This window comes from Phacochoerus africanus, chromosome 1 (genome assembly GCF_016906955.1).
Source record: "Phacochoerus africanus isolate WHEZ1 chromosome 1, ROS_Pafr_v1, whole genome shotgun sequence".
Lineage (NCBI taxonomy): Eukaryota > Metazoa > Chordata > Mammalia > Artiodactyla > Suidae > Phacochoerus > Phacochoerus africanus.
The window spans coordinates 188,863,486-188,882,250 of record NC_062544.1 but is presented as its reverse complement, the minus strand read 5'-3'; the positions used below and the strand labels follow the sequence as shown (position 1 = coordinate 188,882,250).

Genomic DNA, 18,765 nt, shown 5'->3' with positions numbered 1-18,765 from the left:
TGGTACTGATGTCCATTTCTGGTTTTGATACTGCACTATAGTTATGTAAGATGTCAACACTGAGGGAGGGTGAAGGGTGCAAGGACCTCCCAGTACATTTCTTTGGAACTTCCTGTGGATTCAAAATTAAACGTTTTAAGAGTAGACATGAGAGTACAATGAAACTCCATGTACCTATCACATGCTTCTACAATTACCAATTTATGGCCAATCTTGTTTCATTTGGGTCCTCCACACTTCTCTGTCCCTTATACTATTCTGAAGCAATTCCCAGGCATCATAGAATTTTTATTTATAAACATTTCAGTAAAAGAATATTTATTTTTATATATAACCATATCTCTATGAGTAATTTTAGTGTGGGAGGCATCTAATTCCTGGAGATTTTGTCCTCTTAATCATCAGGTTTCATTACTCCAATTCATACACATAAAACATTTATTTGTTATTTTTCTTTACAGGTTGTCTTTTTACATCCTTCTTTCCTTTCTTATCTTTTGGAGAACTCTTTCCCTTCTTTTGCAACTTTAGCAGGTCTTCAAATTTCCCAAATCCCTTCCGTACCATTACTCCACGCCACCATGCCTGAATCTGAAAACAGGACAAACCAGAAAAGCATCAGCTGGTATTTCAATGGACTGGGCATGGTTACAGCTCTTTGGTCTGGGGTGTGGGTTTCAAGATGTGGAGAATGGAATACGATTAGAATTCTAAACCTTGTTTTCTCTTTTTCTCAACTGGCTCATCATCTGGGCAAAAGCTTTTAAAAGTATTTAGTGCTTTTACATGTGAGGCACCGTTCTAGACATTTGGGAATCAGCAGTTAAATACCCATGGCACTGACTTTGTGGAGCTCAAAATCCAGTGAGGGGAAAAGACATGACTGTATAATTTGACAGATGGTAAGAAGTGCCACAGAGGTGACAGTGCGGAGCAAGGGGAAGCGCCTGTGGCTGCCTTCCCTCTTGTTGCCAGACATCTGTGCTCCCATCCAGGGCCAGCTCTCACTCATTCTTGAGATCCTATCCCTTGTGCCAACTCAGGAACATCCCTTCTCTAGTAGAGTCTTCAAACCTGCCGGTGACTCCCCACTTCTCTCAGAATAAAAACTCAAGTCCTTGTGATGGCTTACACAGTCCTATCTGATCTCCCTCCTGCTCAGCAGCTCTACCCTTGCAGGCCTCCTCTCTGCTCAGACACACCCAGGCTCCACCCCAGCCAGGGCCTTTGCCTTTGCTGCTTCTGCTGCCTGGAAAACCCTTATATTCAGAGATATCACCCCTCAACTGCTTCAAGAATTTGCTCATTTGTCATTGCTATGGACTGGATTATGTCCCTCGTCCCACCCCTCTCCCCAGTTCATATGTTGAAGCCCTAACTCTCAATGTGGTGGTATTTGGAGATGGGGCCTTGGGAGGTAATTAGGTTTAGATAAGATCATGAGGATGGGGCTCTCATGATGGAATTAGTGCCCTTATCAGAAGAGTTATCACTAAGGTTGCTCTCCCTCTCTCCTTCCATTCTCCCCCTCCCCCCATCATATAAGGACACAGTGAGAAGGCAGCTGTCTGCAAAGCAGGAAGGGAGCTCTCACCACAAACCAACCATGCTGGCTTGCATCATGATCCCAGACTTCTAGCCTTGAGAACTGAGAGAAAATAATTTTCTTTCCAACTGTACAACACGGGGAACTATAACCAGTCTCTTGGGATAGACAATAATGGAAGATATAAGAAAAAGAATGTATATACATGTGTGATTGGGTCACTATGCTATACAGCAGAAATTGACTCAAATCTGTAAATCAACTACACACTAATAAAAAATAAAATTTGATTTAAAAAGTTTTTTTGTTGTTCAAGCCATCCAGTTTATGATATATCATAATGGCCACCTGAGCTAGGACAGTCATTTTTCCATTGAGGCCTCCCCTGACCATCTCACTAAATTGAAATCCCTGTCTCACACACACACACACACACACACACACACACACACACCCCATAACACATACGCAACACACACTACTTGTGGCAATATCAGTTTTCCTTAGCTTGAACTTTTTTTCCAATACCACTTAATCACTTCCTAACATAGTATATGAAGTGATATTTTATGTTTTATATTCCATGTTCTTATTCCTATCATACTAGGTTAAAGCAATATGAGGACAGAAATATTTGTCCATTTTGTTCACTGGTGTTTTTCCAGTGCCTAGAATAGTATAAATATTTGTTGGATGAATGAATGAATGTGGTGGGTGAAGGTACGCTGTTTTATATTAGGTGAGTCAAGGGCTGTGAGGATATTTAAGCAGAGACTGAACTAAGTGGGGTCCAGTGTCTTTTCCACTTCTGGGAGCAGCACCTCTGGGCCGAGGCAGGTGCCAGTGTTGTGGCTCTGAGGCAGGAGAATGCATGGGCCCTGGAAAAACAGCAAGGATGCTGTTTGTGACTGAAGTAAAGTGAAAATGGTAAGGATGAGAATGGGAGTGAAAACAGCAGGTCGGTTAGGGTGATTGTCCAGGAGAGGCATCCTGGAAATTTACAGGGCTTTTTATTAAGATTTAACAGACTTCAGAGTTCCTGCCATGGTGCAGCAGAAAAGAATCCGACCAGGAACCATGAGGTTGAGGGTTTGATCCCTGGCCTTGCTCAATGGGTTAGGGATCCAACATTACCATGAGCTATGGTATAGGCTTGCAACTGTAGCTCTGATTCGACCCCTAGCCTGGGAACCTCCATATGCCACAGGTACAGACCTAAAAAGAAAAAAAGAAAAACAAAAAAAGATTTAACAGACTTCAATCATGTTACATGCACCCTGGTCTATTTTCCAGGGTGTGTAGGCTTGGAAAAGTGGGAAGCAACTAATTTCCAGAGCTTCAACTTCCATATGTACCCGCCTCCCCTCCCCCAAATGTGTCTGCCTGGAAAGTCAACTGCTGATCCTCTCATCCCACCTCCCCTTCGCAATTGCCTGGCAGCCTCTCGTCCACCTGAGTCTGACTAGGGGAGTTTCCCTGGGCTCCAAAAATCTCTGGGACACCAAAAAAAGGGACAATTCAAAATATTGGTATAGGAGTTCCCTGGTGGCTCAGCAGATTAAGGATCTGATATTGTCACTGCTGTGGCTCTGGTTGCTGCTGTGGTGTGGGCTTGATCCCTGGCCTGGGAACTTTCTCATGCCACAGGTGCAGCTGAAACCAAAAACAAAATGTTAGTATTGATGTCAGCTCTGAGGGCTGGGTAACGGATCCTTTAATAAGACAAGTGGCTTTGCTTTCAAGAAAAATGAAGATTTGTCACCTAAGAGCTATCTGATTTGGGGGCGGAATATATTTGGGAGAAATTCAGAGAGGCACTGATATTTAAAACAAGGTAATATAGGGAAAAAAAATTTCTTCCATTCTTGTCAACTTATGAATTTGAACAAGATTTCTCAGTGTTTCATCTATAAAATAACAAAAATTGGAATAGAACTGATGCCAAACCCTGTCTCACACTAGCAACAAGTAATATTTATGCAAGGATATATAGACTATGTGAAAAAGCCTTTCTCATTTGTACATGTATTTTACAAAAATCCTATAGGTCGAATAATTAAACCTCAAAATTTTTAATAGATTTTATATTGTTTCGGTCAATTTTATTTTATTTTGTTTTACTTATTTATTTATTTACTTTTGTCTTTTTGCCATTTCTTGGACCGCTCCTGTGGCATACAGAGGTTCCCAGTCTAGAGGTCTAATCAGAGCCATAGCCACCGGCCTACGCCAGAGGCACAGCGACGCGGGATCCAAGCCGCATCTGCGACCTCCACCACAGCTCACAGCAACACCGGATCCTTAACCCACTCAGCAAGGGCATGGATTGAACCCTCAATCTCATGGTTCCTAGTCGGATTCGTTAACCACTGAGCCACGACGGGAACTCCTCGGTCAATTTTATATTTCTAATAATTGTATAAGACTCAATCCAGAACATTAAAGCTCTATGGTCATAGAAAAAATTTTTTATTTTAAAATGTAATTTATATAAATTTTTTGTAGCCCAGAAGTATGAAAGATGATCTATAAATGACTTAAAATTATATATAATATATAGAAATTTTTATATATAATATACATATATATATAGAGAGAGAATGAGAGAGGAACATTAAGATCAATTCTGAGAGGAAGTGGAATGGAAATACATGTTCAAGAAGAAAAAGAAATGATAAGATTTCTGCAGGCAAAATAAGAGATTATTTAAGTATTTTGTAAACTGATATCTACCTGACTTATCAAATCATAATAGTATTTATATTCCAATGGATACATTTAAAATATTGATCTAACAACTCTCTCTTAAGATGTCAGTATGTAAAATTCATTGGCAGTAAATCTTTTGCAATGATTTAAACTTAGTGAAAAAAAATTTAAAATATCAATTTTAAAATGTGCAAAAGAGTATGTTGTTTTTCAAAGTGCTTTTAGGAAGTATCCCAAAAGTATTAGTTTCATTCGTCCAGCGTAGTCATTCCTGAGTATGTGTATATTAAAAGTAATATTTAATATAAACTACTTTCCTTATTCCTTTATGTTACAGTCCAGGCATTATTTTTGATTTATTAAAATTATGTGTCTGTAGTAGTTTATATTATCTATGAGCTTAATTTCAGAAGAGTTAAGGAGGTATTACGTAATATTTATTAGAAAAGGGAGGGTGTTATATCAGATGTGGTCAAGGGCCACTGATAGAGGGTATTACAGACCAAAGACTAACTCTTATTTCGGGTAAAATGGAGAATCGTTCATTTCAGCAGAGAAGTGGCAAGATCTGAGCTATGAGAGCTTTTTTTTTTTTTTTTCCTGCCTTTTTAGGGCCACACCCATGGTACATGGAGGTTCCAAGCCGCATCTTCGACCTACACCACAGCTCATAGCAATGCCTGATCCTTAGCAAGCCCCAAGGATCGAACCTGCGTCCTCATGGATACTAGTCAGATACATTTCCACAGAGGCATGATGGGAACTCCCTGAGCTATGTTTAAATAGCATAAGTCTGACTGCTGAGTGGAAAGTATATTGCAGGGGAAGGACTAATTGGTGGACTAATGTAGTCATCTTGTTGTGAGGCGATGGGGCGTGGACCAGCTGAATGGAGAATACTGAATACTGACTGAAGTGGACATGTTCTTGCTCTGTCTGGGGTGTCCTGATGTCTCCATGGGTTTGGTGGATAAGGAGGAGAGTGACAAGGCACTTAGCCCTTGACGTTGAGTTAGTGGCTGGGCAGAACCGTGGTCTCTAGGACCTCTGCTCCACAAATGCTTTCATTTCTAATTTTTAAGCTTTATCTTTCTGACTTTGATAATAAAATCTTTTCACTCCAGCAAATAGTCCAATAGTTTTAGGTCATTTGGGATTTGAAGTTTTGGCTTCTTTTGCCTCTTTGTTGGCTTCTTATCTGACAAGGAGAAAAGGAAAAGACAAAAAATGCTGGGATGATGTTCAAAAATCTCTCATGTAGTGCTGGAGATGTAACAGTAAATGAGAATCTCTATTCTCAAGAAGGACAGGGTATAGATGGGTAAGGAGCAGCTCCATAGGATAATGTGTAATGTTTAACACTAAATCCACTCCAAGCAACTGTGAGTGTTATCGGGAATTTTTGCTGATTTTACCTTTGTTGCCATTATGTTCATATTTCTTCTTTTTTTAAGGTGGATCCATACAGTCTCAGGGCCCTTGGTACACACTGTCATTGGGGGTTCTTCTATGGGATTGTTCATCAGTGTCAGAACCTTTAGATTCACTAGACTATCCAAATTCTCTGGAAGAGAAGTGATCAAGTTGTCCTCGAGCCGTAATTCTTTCAAAGCTGAAACAATTAAAAAATAATAATAATGGATTTGTCTTAAAAACAACCAAAATTAAAGCATGCGTTCTTTAGTCCAATCACTTTGAAATGTTTCTTTCCTGCTGGGCCAAGGTAACAGAAGATAGCACATTTAATGAGGAAAACCAAGTTCTCTTTTTCATAACAACTCGAAGTTGTTGCAGCCAGTGTAAATAAGGATTAGAGACAGGAAAATAGTAAATACTAAAAAATGTTGAGAATGTCCTATTCCTCCAGGGACCACAGACAGGATTCGAATGCGTAGTCAGGAGCATGACTAAGGAGGGAGCGTACCCACCCCTGCCTCTAATCTTTGAATGTCCTGTGGGTAGGCAACAGCTTTCACTCACATTCTTTCATCTTCCTTTCATTAAAGAATAGTCATAGTTGGAAAACATCTATAAACCTGAAGATTCAGAACACTGTGGCCAAAAAACCATCTTTTAATCTGGCTCCAGTAGGAGCTAGGAAAAGCCTATTATTTGGATGAATGGATTTATAAATAACAATTTAGTCTAGTGGAAAATGTTTGTGAGTTTAAGTATAAATCATGTATGATTTGTCGTGTCAATCACATGGCTCCAAATGTCCCCTCCCCCTTGCTAATTTCAGTGCCCTGAGTCAATACTTTCCCTTTTATTCACATAACTTGGTGACCTAATGCAAACTTACTAAAGGACCCCCAACTCCAAATTCTGGCAGGTAGTAGGTATTCAGTAAATTCTTGTTCGTGGTATACTGGCTTTATAGATGAATGCTAATTTTCCTAGCAGTTGCTATTTTCTTTTCAATTCCAAATAAACCATCTAACCACCTTTGTAAGGCTCTTAGTTGTATTAATCAGGCACCTGGCCTTCCCCACATCACTAGGAAGCCCTTCAAGGAGGTGAAGAGATAAATCTATGCTCTCAACTCTTAGACTGGTCTTTAGTAGTGCAAGGAAGCCCTCAATAATGGGGAATGTTCGTCTCAAACTCTACTGGGCTGCAGATCTACAAAGATTCTATACCTTGTGCTTGGCAAATGGCATCTGGAAGTTGCTTAATCAGATTATGGCGGCAATCAAGAATTTCCAGGTTAGGCATTGAACCCAAGGATACAGGCAGGTGCTCAAGATGATTGTTTTCTATGTACAGCTCTTTAAGACTCTGAAAGAACACAAGAGTGTACCATAATGATCTTAACATTGGTAAAGGAATTATGACAACCAGAAGTACCTGTGAGTTCCCATGTTCTTTCAATGGGGATATTATGCATTGGGATAAAGGGGAAAACATATTTAAAGAACCATCATCAAAAAATACAACTATTTTTGAATAAAGCCACTAGTCATGATTCCCATTTATGCAGAGAAGAGAAAACATGGGAATCTAATGTTTATTTGTTTCCTGAGAATTTTCTGAAAAAACAATATGGATCATTTAACTACAAATATCATTTGTTTCCTTTCAATAGCTAATTATCTGTGGCAGTTGTTATGCAATTGCCTCAATTATCAATCCAACATCACCCAAGAGGAAGTAGCCAAGAGGTGTAGAGCATAGGTTAACTATTTTCAAACTCATTGGGCAAAAATGTAATATTTGCAGTTCACCCTAAGAATCTGAAGAGTGTGGCATGACATATCTAAGAAGCAAGTTGGTGAAAGGAGTTCTATGAGCACAGGGCAAAAGAATGGAGAATTATGAATAGGTGATGTACACATCATTGCTTAATTCCACGACCAGGAGTTATGTAGTGGCTTATACCTACTTTAGCATTAGTAAGAGTATAGCACTATGGAGTTCCCTGGTGGCTCAGCAGATTAAGGATCTAGTGTTATTGCTGTGGCGTGGATTTGATCCCTGGCCTGGGAACTTCCACATGTCGTGGGCACGGCCAAAACAGCAACAACAAAAATCACTCTTTAAAGTATGTATACATAAAGACACATTGGTCTGGCTACTTGGGATGATGTTATCTTGTTGCTTTGCTAGGATTTAGCAGTGCTCTGGACCTATCTTCAGCATGAACCTGGTGCAACAGTTAAATAAACCATGATATGCCTTCTACCATGCAGGTAGAAAAATCAGACTGTCCCATACAAAATGCAAACTCTGGAGTTCCTGTCATGGCTCAGTAGTAAATGAACCCGACTAGTATCCATGAGGACGCAGGTTCGATCCTGGGCCTCACTCAGTGGGTTAAGGATCCTGCGTTGCTGTGAGCTGTGGTATAGGTCACAGACGCAGCTCAGATCTGACATTGCTGTGGCTGTGGTGTGGGCCAGCAGCTACAGCCCTGATTTGACTCCCTAGCCTGGGTCAAATGTGCCACAGGTATGACCCTAAAAAGACAAAAAAAAAAAAAAAAAAAAGCCATGTCATCTGTTTGATATTTAACTTCAAAATAGTACAATTTTCAGGGGATTCTTTTAAAAAGTGGAAATTAATTGGAAGTGGTATAGCTCAATTTCTATAAATAAAACAGGCCAAACCATACAGTAGAAATGATATGGCATGGCATATCCAAGAATAATCACAATAGAATGCTCTTTGAGTATGGAACCTAGGGTTGTTCAGGAAGACAGTGGAAGCCTCAGAGTATAATAATGACAGTTGTTGGGAGCTGAAAATATAATATGAATAATTCTGCATGCCACCATGAGAATACCATCATATTTTCTCAATACCAGCCAACTCAAGGAATTAGTGGGTATATGCTTCTTTGCCTGCTCATTTGGGGAGGCTTACCTGTAGCTTCCTAATGCATTCTGGCAAATGGGTAAGTTTGGCTCCCTGATCTTGACCAATGTATAATTTCTCTAAAGACTCTAAAGAAAGAATTTCTTCTGGAAATGAAGAGAACTGATTTCCAGTTAGTCCAAGCATCTTCAGTTTTGAAAGTGAACCAAAGTCTGAAGGCAACTGGAAGTATTCCAAAAAGACGAGTTTCAGGTCAAGATTAATTTTAACAGTAAGCAAATAAATTGGATTTTAGTTTAGAGACAGATAGTTTAAAAAAAAAAAGGAGAGCATATTAGCGTCTTCTATTGATGAAAAGTTGGCACATATGTTTGCATGTATAGTATTTATACTTGTAGATCTGAAGTCTGGAGTTCTACTTTTTCCCCAGACTCTCTGCTCTTTACTTTCATGCCCTGTTTTAATTTAGAGCAATTTTTAACCTACTTTATTGTAAATTTTTAAACTATAGTTTAAAAATGCTTGACACTACTGAAAGAAAAGGTGCTAAGCTTATTAGTATAATATTCATAATTATTCAGTTATTGGAACTGATCAGTTTAGTGACGTGACCTCTCACCCCAAAATTGCTCAGAAGTTTCAAAATCAAAGTCGAAATTTCAGTTAGACACAAACAACAAACTATTATGATTAGATCCTCTGGCCTCAAGTGGATCCCAAAGTTATGTGCCCTGGTGTTAGGCAGGCATGCCACAGACACCCAGACTTTTTCTGAGTTGGAAGGCATTAAAAAGGTCCCTACTCTAACCCACTAATAAGTTTTTTTTGTTTTTTTTTTTTTGGTCTTTTTGCCTTTTCCAGGGCCACTCCCATGGCATACGGAGGTTCCCAGGCTAGGGGCCTACACCAGAACCACAACATCGCAGGATCCGAGCCACATTTGTGACCTACGCCATAGTTCAGGGCAATGCCAGATCCCAACCCACTGAACAAGGCCAGGGATCAAACCCGAAACCTCATGGTTCCTAGTCAGATTCATTTCTGCTGTGTCACGACGGGAACTCCTCTTTGAATATGTTCCATAACTAGCCGTCCAGCACACATTTAAACAGCACCCCCTGGGATGAAAAGCTTATTGAATGAAGACCACTGCTGATCAGATTTCCTTCTCCTATGGAGCCAAAATCTGTGTCACTATCATATTCACTTATTGGTCTCTTTCTGGCCCTTTGGAACCACATGGACAAAATCTCATTCTTAAAATATGCAACGCAATTCTCCTATTGATTATGTTACAGAGATGCCTGTTTTCTCATCGGAAAAAGGGCCCAGCTCTGTATCTTGATAGCTTCTTAACTCGTTCTGAAACACATTTCCCTCATCTGGCTTTATTCCGCCCTGGGAAATCCTTCCTCACAGGGCCCTGCTTTAGCCCTGGGACTTTCCTTCCACCCAGTCCCTAATCTTCACTCTACTTTTCAGGAGAAAGGTTAGTAGAGTTCAGCTCAGCCCAACCTCTCTATTGGTGGGTGGAATAGATACATAATTAGAAAATAGATTAGCCCTAGAGTGGGCTTGCTTTTTGACTTATCACGTACCTGGAGTCTGCCATAAGACATTTCTCTCTCTCTCTCTCTCTTTTGGGGGCTGCACCAGTGGCAAATGGAAGTTCCTGGGCTGGGGGCTGAGTAAGAGCTGCAGCTGCCGGCCTACACCACAGCCACAGCAACAGCAACGCCAGATCTGAACTGCATCTGTGACCAACGCTGCAGCTTACAGCAACACTGGATCCTTAACCCATGAGCAAGGCCAGGGATGGAACCCCTATCCTTACCAATACTATATTGGGTTCTTAACCCACTGAACCAAAACGGGAACTCCAGGACATTTTTTTTTTTTCTTTATTGAGTAGGGTCAGGGCCTATTTTCTTTAAAATGTTATAAGATGTTTACAGTTTTGTTTATTTATTTACAGTAAAAAAAAAAAAATCTCAGAACAAGTCAATCTCCAAAGAAACTGATATTTAAGCTTTCCTTCTGGCTGTTTTGAAATTCTTCATCAGGCCCTTAGATCCCTTCAATGCAAAGCATCTGCATTCAATGCAGTCTGAAATAATGGGCAAATATTTTTCAATCTAACCACTTCATTATAACCTAGTCATTTCACTCTTAGTGCTGTTTGCTTAGCTCAGAAGTTTAGCTTTTCTTTTTCAAAAGCCATTGAAAATTTAAAGATTTTTTTCAGGATATTCAAGATCCAAAAATTAATCCCATCATAGTCATATTAAAATACAGTGGAGGAGTTCCCATTGTGGCTCAGGGGTAATGAACCCAAGTAGTATCCATGAGGATGTGGGTTTGGTTCTGGGCCTTGCTCAGTGGGTTAAGGATCTGGTATTGCTGTGAGCTGTGGTATGGGTCACAGACATGGCTTGGATCCCAAGTTGCTGTGGCTGTGGTGTAGGCAGACAGCTGCAGCTCCAACTTGACCCCTAGCCTGGGAACCTCCATGTGACGCAGGTGCAGCCCTAAAACAAAACAAAACAAATTACAGTTGAAATAAATCTGGATGTACAGGATACCTTTGAAGAGTTAAATGAGAACAATTACTACTGACACTATAACTGAGCTGTAGCCACTTTGAAGTTGAATTTTCCTCCCTTAAAGGAAATGTATCGTATAAATAAAATTCATCTAAATGCATACTGAAAGTCAACTATTTTTGGTTCCACCTAGGCAAGAAGAAGCTACTGGCCAGGCTTTAAGCCCCATGAGGTAAACTTTGGGGGTGGGAGAAATAAGGAGCTGGCTGAAAGGCCATGTATCATGGAGAGAAATGCACTGGGAGGCTCCTGGAGGGGTTGGCATAATAGGAAATTGAGAAAGGAAGATAAAAACACTGACATGCCATCATAAGAACTGAAAAATAATAAGCACTGGTACATAGAGATTCTCATATACAATATAACTTTGAACATTTCTAAATGTTGGTGCAGTTTGACTTGCAGTAAAACTTGGTATTGGATGAGGCTTAACTTTGCAAAGAAGTCATCTGTGTGACTCTCCTTCTCCCTGATCTCTTAGAATGTCTCACAGGAAGGGACTAGGTGTCATTCATGACTCAACAGGACTTAAGTGAATCCAGGGCACTTTATATTTTGAGGCTTTCACTCCTGCTGTGGAATGACATTTTGTTCACTATAAAAGAAAGCTCTTACATCAGTGGCAGAATAGTTGGGAGATGAGCAGAGGGTTTCTCATAGAACCTTGAAAATCCTTCAAGGTGAGTTGCTATTTAAGTAGAGATTAAGTTATAGATTACCTTCCTAAATCTTAAAGTCATCATCAAAATGTTTACTTCCTGAAAGGTAGTTTTAAAATTGGATAGCAATGAAGAAAACCAGAATCTCCTCCCTCCCCAAAGTTCTAGAAACTGAAAACAAAGTCAAAGGTTAAAAAAGAACAAAAAACATACGCAAATCAATCAGCATCATACACCACATTAACAAAAAAAAGTCAAAAATCGTATCATCATCTCAATAGACGCAGAAAAAGCATTTGACAAAGTCCAACATCCATTCATGATCAAGACCCTCGCCAAAGTGGGTATAGAGGGAACATTCCTGAACATAATCAAAGCCATTTGTGATAAACCCACAGCAAATATAATCCTCAATGGGGAAAAACTGAAAGCCTTCTCACTCAAATCTGGAACAAGACAGGGATGCCCACTCTCACCACTGCTCTTCAACATAGTTTTGGAAGTCCTAGCCACAGCAATTAGACAAACCAAAGAAAGAAAAGGCATCCATATAGGAAGAGAAGAGATCAAACTGTCACTGTATGCAGATGACATGATACTATACATAGAAAACCCTAAGGACTCAACCCCAAAACTCCTTGAACTGATTCATAAATTCAGCAAAGTAGCAGGATATAAGATTAACATTCAGAAGTCAGTTGCATTTCTGTATACCAGCAATGAAATATTAGAAAAGGAATACAAAAATACCATACCTTTTAAAATTGCACCTCACAAAATCAAATACCTCGGAATACACCTGACCAAGGAGGTAAAGGACCTATATGCCGAGAACTATAAAACTTTAATCAAAGAAATCAAAGAAGATGTAAAGAAATGGAAAGATAGTCCATGTTCCTGGATTGGAAAAATCAATATTGTAAAAATGGCCATACTACCCAAAGCAATCTGCAGATTCAATGCAATCCCTATCAAATTACCCAGGACATTTTTCACAGAACTAGAACAAACAATCCAAACATTTCTATGGAACCACAAAAGACCCAGAATCGCCAAAGCAATCCTGAGAAACAAAAACCAAGCAGGAGGCATCACTCTCCCAGACTTCAAGAAATACTACAAAGCCACAGTCATCAAAACAGTGTGGTGCTGGTATCAAAACAGACAGACAGACCAATGGAACAGAATAGAGAACCCGGAAATAAACCCTCACACCTATGGTCAATTAATCTTTGACAAGGGAGGCAAGAACATCAAATGGGAAAAAGAAAGTCTATTCAGCAAGCATTGCTGGGAAACCTGGACGGCTGCATGCAAAGCAATGAAACTAGAACACACCCTCACACCATGCACAAAAATAAACTCCAAATGGCTGAAAGACTTAAATCTACGACAGGACACCATCAAACTCCTAGAAGAGAACATCGGCAAAACACTCTCTGACACCAACATCATGAATATTTTCTCAGGTCAGTCTCCCAAAGCAATAGGAATTAGAGCAAAAATAAACCCATGGGACCTCATCAAACTGGAAAGCTTTTGCACAGCAAAGGAAACCCAAAAGAAAACAAAAAGACAACTTACAGAATGGGAGAAAATAGTTTCAAATGATGCAGTGGACAAGGGCTTAATCTCTAGAATATATAAGCAACTTATACAACCCAACAGCAGAAAAGCCAATCAACCAATGGAAAAATGGGCAAAAGACCTGAATAGACATTTCTCCAAAGAAGATATACAGATGGCCAACAAACACATGAAGAAATGCTTAGCATTGCTGATTGTAAGAGAAATGCAAATCAAAACTACCATGAGATACCACCTCACACCAGTCAGAATGGCCATCATTAATAAATCCACAAATAACAAGTGCTGGAGGGGCTGTGGAGAAAAGGGAACCCTTCTGCACTGCTGGTGGGAATGTAAACTGGTACAGCCACTATGGAGAACAGTTTGGAGATACCTTAGAAATCTATCCATAGAACTTCCATATGACCCCGCAATCCCACTCTTGGGCATCTATCCGGACAAAACTCTACTTAAAAGAGACACATGCACCCACATGTCCATTGCAGCACTATTTACAAGAGCCAGGACATGGAAACAACCCAAATGTCCATCGACAGATGATTGGATTCGGAAGAGGTGGTATATATACACAATGGAATACTACTCAGCCATAAAAAAGAATGACATAATGCCATTTGCAGCAACATGGATGGACCTAGAGAATCTCATACTGAGTGAAATGAGCCAGAAAGACAAAGACAAATACCATATGATATCGCTTATAACTGGAATCTGATATCCAGCACAAATGAACATCTCCTTAGAAAAGAAAATCATGGACTTGGAGAAGAGACTTGTGGCTGCCTGATGGGAGGGGGAGGGAGTGGGAGGGATCGGGAGCTTGGGCTTCTCAGACACAACTTAGAATAGATTTACAAGGAGATCCTGCTGAATAGCATTGAGAACTTTGTCTAGATACTCATGTTGCAACAGAACAAAGGGTGGGGGAAAAATGTAATTGTAATGTATACATGTAAGGATAACTTGATCCCCTTGCTGTACAGTGGGAAAATTAAAAATTAAAAAAAAAAGCCTTTAAGTAATTTTGAGTTTATTATTATGTGTGGTGCAAGGATGTGTTCCAGTTTCATTGATTTACATGTGGATGTCCAGTTTTCTCAGCACCAGTTGCTGAAAAGACTGTCTTTTCCCCATTTAATATTCTTGCTTCCTTTGTCGAAGATTAATTGACCATAGGTGTCTGGGTTTATTTCTAGGTTCTCTATTCTATTCCATTGGTTTGTATGAAGTAAGTCAGAAAGAGAAAGACAAATACCATATGATTTCGCTTATATCTGGAATCTAATATATGGCACAAATGAATGTTTCCACAGAAAAGAAAATCATGGACTTGGAGAACAGACTTGTGGTTGCCAAGAGGGTGGGGAGGGAGTGGGAGGGACTGGGAATTTGGGGTTAATAGATGCAAACTATTGCCTTTAGAATGGATTAGCAATGAGATCCTGCTCTATGTCACTGGGAACTATGTTTGGTCACTTGTGATGAAGCGTGATAATGTGAGAAAAAAGAGTGTATACGTGTATGTGTGACTGGTTCACCTTGCTGTGCCTTAGAAAATTGGTGGAACACTGTAAATCAGCTATAATGGGAAAAATAAAAATCATTGTTAAAAAAAGTCCCAGCCTTAAAGTTGTCTTCTGTTTTTTGTTCTTTTTTTTTATTTTTTTATTTTCTATTTATTTTTATTTATTTATTTATTTTTTTATTTTTTTTATTTTCCCACTGTACAGCAAGGGACATGGTATATATACACAATGGAATACTACTCAGCCATTAAAAAAAAAAGGCTGGGACTTGTATTACGTATGAGGTACACCTGAGAGTGGTGTTCATGGCCAGGAAAAACAGACCTATTATTGGTTACTGTTGTTGATTTCTAGACCTCCCTTTCTCTTTCCAGTTGTCTTATGCTTTTAACAGGACTCTGTTCCTTTAAATTTTCAAATGTTAAAAAAAAAAAGAATATCGGAGCTCCCGATGTGGCGCAGAAGAAACGAATCCGACTAGGAACCATGAGGTTTCAGGTTTGATCCCTCACCTTGCTCAGTAGATTAAGGATCCAGCATTGCCGTGAGCTGTGGTGTAGGTTGCAGCTGTGGCTCAGATCTGGCATTACTGTGGCTGTGGTATAGGCTGGCAGCTACAGCTCTGATTAGACCCCTAGCCTGGGAACCTCTATATGCCTCGAGTGTGGCCCTAAAAGGACAAAAGACAAAAAGAAAAGAAAAAAAAAAAGAAAAAACAAGCACCTGTACCCACCTTCCAAAACTTTGTTAATAAACAAAGTGAAATACTGCAATTAAAGTTGAGTTCTCCTTATGTCCCTGCTTCCTTGACTTCCTCCTTCTTCCCAGAGGCAGCTACTATTAGGAATTTCATGGGGTTTTCCCCCAGTATATATTTTTATACTTTTATTACATATAGAAATAGCCAAAAAAAAGTGTTGTCTGTGTTGTGTATTTGTAATTTTGTGCGATTAAAGATTATGTGTGGTTTAAGGTTCTGTAATTAGGTGCTTTACCTTTTTTTTTTTTTTTTTGGTCTTTTTCCTAGGGCCACACCTGAGGCATATGGAGGTTCCCAGGCTAGGGGTCTAATCGGAGCTGTTGCCCCAGGCTACGTCACAGCCACAGCCACAGCCACGCCATATCTGAGTTGCATCTGTGACCTGCACCACAGCTCACAGCAATGCCAGATCCTTAACCCACTGAGTGAGGCCAGTGATCGAACCTGCAATCTCATGGTTCCTAGTCGGATTGGTTAACCACTGACTCATGATGGGAACTCCTAGGTGTTTTTAATAAACATTCCGGTTTTGAGACCTATCCATTTTGGCACATATATCTCCAGTTCACTTAAATTGTTGTGCAGTAGTCCACTTTATGACTATATCACAATTTACTTTTGAATTCCTCTACCAACTGACACTTAGATCATCTTCCACACTTTGTGATTATCATCAATGCTGTGATAGGCATTTTGGAACACACCACCCTGCACCCAGGCAGGGAAGTTTCTATAGGGACAAATCCAGTTTTGCAATTTCCCATGAATGGAACATTAAAGGTCTAAGGTTGAGAGCTCCCTCCTAGTGCAGCAGGTTAAGAACCTGATATTGTCACTACTGTGGCTCTGGTTATAGCTATAGTTTGGGTTTGATCCCTGGACGAGGAACTTCCACTTGCTGAGGGTATGGGAAAAAAAAAAAAAAAAAAAGAAGCCCAAGTTTGTGTGTGTCAGAAAACTCTGCTATTTTAGGAAGCCCTGTTAGGAGATGGTCTTTGTTCAGAAAATGAACCTGCAGCCCAGCCTGTGGGTTGGAATCCTGGCTTTATCACAGTACAGGTATGTAGCCTATGCAAGTTAGTTAAGCGTCTCATGCCTCATTTTCCTCAAAGATCACTGAGGATAAAACCCACATCAAAAAGTCCTTGTGAGGATTAAATGAGATAATACAGGTAAAACATTTAGCCCAGGGACTGGCACATATATATTGTAACTAAACATCAGCTACTATTTATGATTACTGTTGCTATTGGGCAGGGGAAGTATCATAAATTATGCCCTTGTTGGATATATTTGTTAACCCCAGATTTTTGGCCATAAACTCAGTCTAAATTTTCTGAAGTCACAGAACCATATCAATTAAGGGCCAGAAGGGCCCTGGATGGAAGCATAGTGACAGCCAGGAAGGGAATCAGTACCTGGTATATTTTATTATCATCCAGCGCCAGGATTTCCAGGTTCCTGAGGGCACAGATCTGCAGCGGACAACATTCCAGACAGTTCTGGCTGAGATCAAGGAAGCGCAGGTTGACCAGGCGCCGCAAGTTGTGGCGCAGCACCCGCAGGCCTGTGTTGCGCAGGTAGAGCAGGTGCAGCGAGGTCCACTTGCAGATGACACGTGGCACCTTCTCCAGGTGGTTCCCGCTCAGCCCCACCTCGGTCATCTCTGTGAGCTCCGTCAGAGTGTGCGGGATGGAGTGGAGGCGGTTGTAGGATAGATCCAGCACCGACAGCTTGGTACACTGGCACAGCGCCTCGGGGAGAACCGGCAAGCTGTTGTAAGCCACGTAGAACTTCCTCAGTTTCCTCAGGTTCCCAATCTCTTCTGGGATGACAGTCAGCTTGTTCTCATCCAGGTCGATGATCTCCAGGTTGTCAAGAAGACACAGCTCCAGGGGGAAAACTTCAAATTGGTTTTGCTTCAGGTGGATCTCCCTCAGTTTGGTCTGGTTCGCGATTTCCTTGGGCAGAGATTTCAGGTGGTTTCCAGCCAATCCAAGCAGCTCGAGGTGGTGGAGGAGTTTACAGAGCACGATGGGGATCTCCTCCAGGTCAGTGTGGTAGAGGCGGAGCTCACGTAGCTTGCGGTTGCTGCTGAGCACTGGAAGGGATGAGGCCAGGAGCGGGTTGTCACTCAGGTCCAGGCCCTCCAGTCTGCTCAGCTCCCCCAGCTCAGGGCACAGGTCCCTTAACTTGTTCTTGTTCAGGTAGAGGATCCTGACATTCCTTAGGTACTTAATATCCTTGGGGATTTCTGTAATTTGGTTGTTTTCCAGATGCAGTTCCTCTAATTCTCTTAATTCTAAAATCGCCGCTGGAATGGCAGGCAAGCTCTGATTAGAAGCGTCAATGAAAAATGTCCTATCAGAGGCCTGCTGTGGATGATGTTTCTGATGAATTCTAGATGAATATTCTCCTGAGTTTGTCATGTCATTTGACATTATTCTGATGGAAAGTTCAAATATTCAAAATCTGAAATACTGGGAAAGAAAGAAAAAAAAAAGCATCATTTACCTGCCACCAGACTTGATATCCTTAGGAGAAATGAAATTAAAATTTAATTGATTAAATTTAGTGCTATGACACAACATAATGTAGGTTTTTTTGTTTCATGTGGAGAGAAGAATTAGTGTAGACTCCTATTTCTCCTAACAGGTTGACTACTATTTTTTTTTTAAAAAGTTGTCTAATTTCAGTTTTTAGAAATGCCTATTTTGATTCTCTTTTCAGGTTGGATATGGAAGATTGCAAAAGAGGGAGTTCCCTGGTGGCTCAGTGGATTAAGGATCTGGCATGGTCACTACTGTGGTGAGGGTTCCAGCTGTGGCGAAGTTTCCAGCTATGGTGAGGGTTCCACCCTGGCCTGGGAAATTCCAAATGCCATGGATGCAGCAAAAAAAAAAAAAAGAAAAAAGAAAGAAAGAAATATGTGGCCTTCGTCTTTGTTCCTAGGTTCCTGACACAAGAGCTTCTTAAACTCTTGGAATTTTCTTAGAAATAGGAGGGAGAGGAGAGGAGTGGAGCAGGGCATCTTTTTTTCTTCAAAATAAACCTCTTT

At 40.4% G+C, this 18,765-nt stretch overlaps 1 protein-coding gene across 1 annotated transcript; it reads right to left on the bottom strand.

The window, feature by feature from the left end:
- Window positions 1–438: 438 nt before the first annotated feature.
- LRRIQ4 (leucine rich repeats and IQ motif containing 4) lies at window positions 439–18,148 on the bottom strand. The gene is made up of 5 exons (XM_047752555.1): window positions 17,126–18,148; window positions 8,618–8,791; window positions 6,895–7,033; window positions 5,671–5,867; window positions 439–591 (listed from the first exon to the last, which is right to left on the bottom strand). The coding sequence occupies exons 1-5, from the start codon at window positions 18,146–18,148 to the stop codon at window positions 439–441; spliced, it is 1,686 nt and encodes a 561-aa protein (XP_047608511.1).
- Window positions 18,149–18,765: the final 617 nt, after the last annotated feature.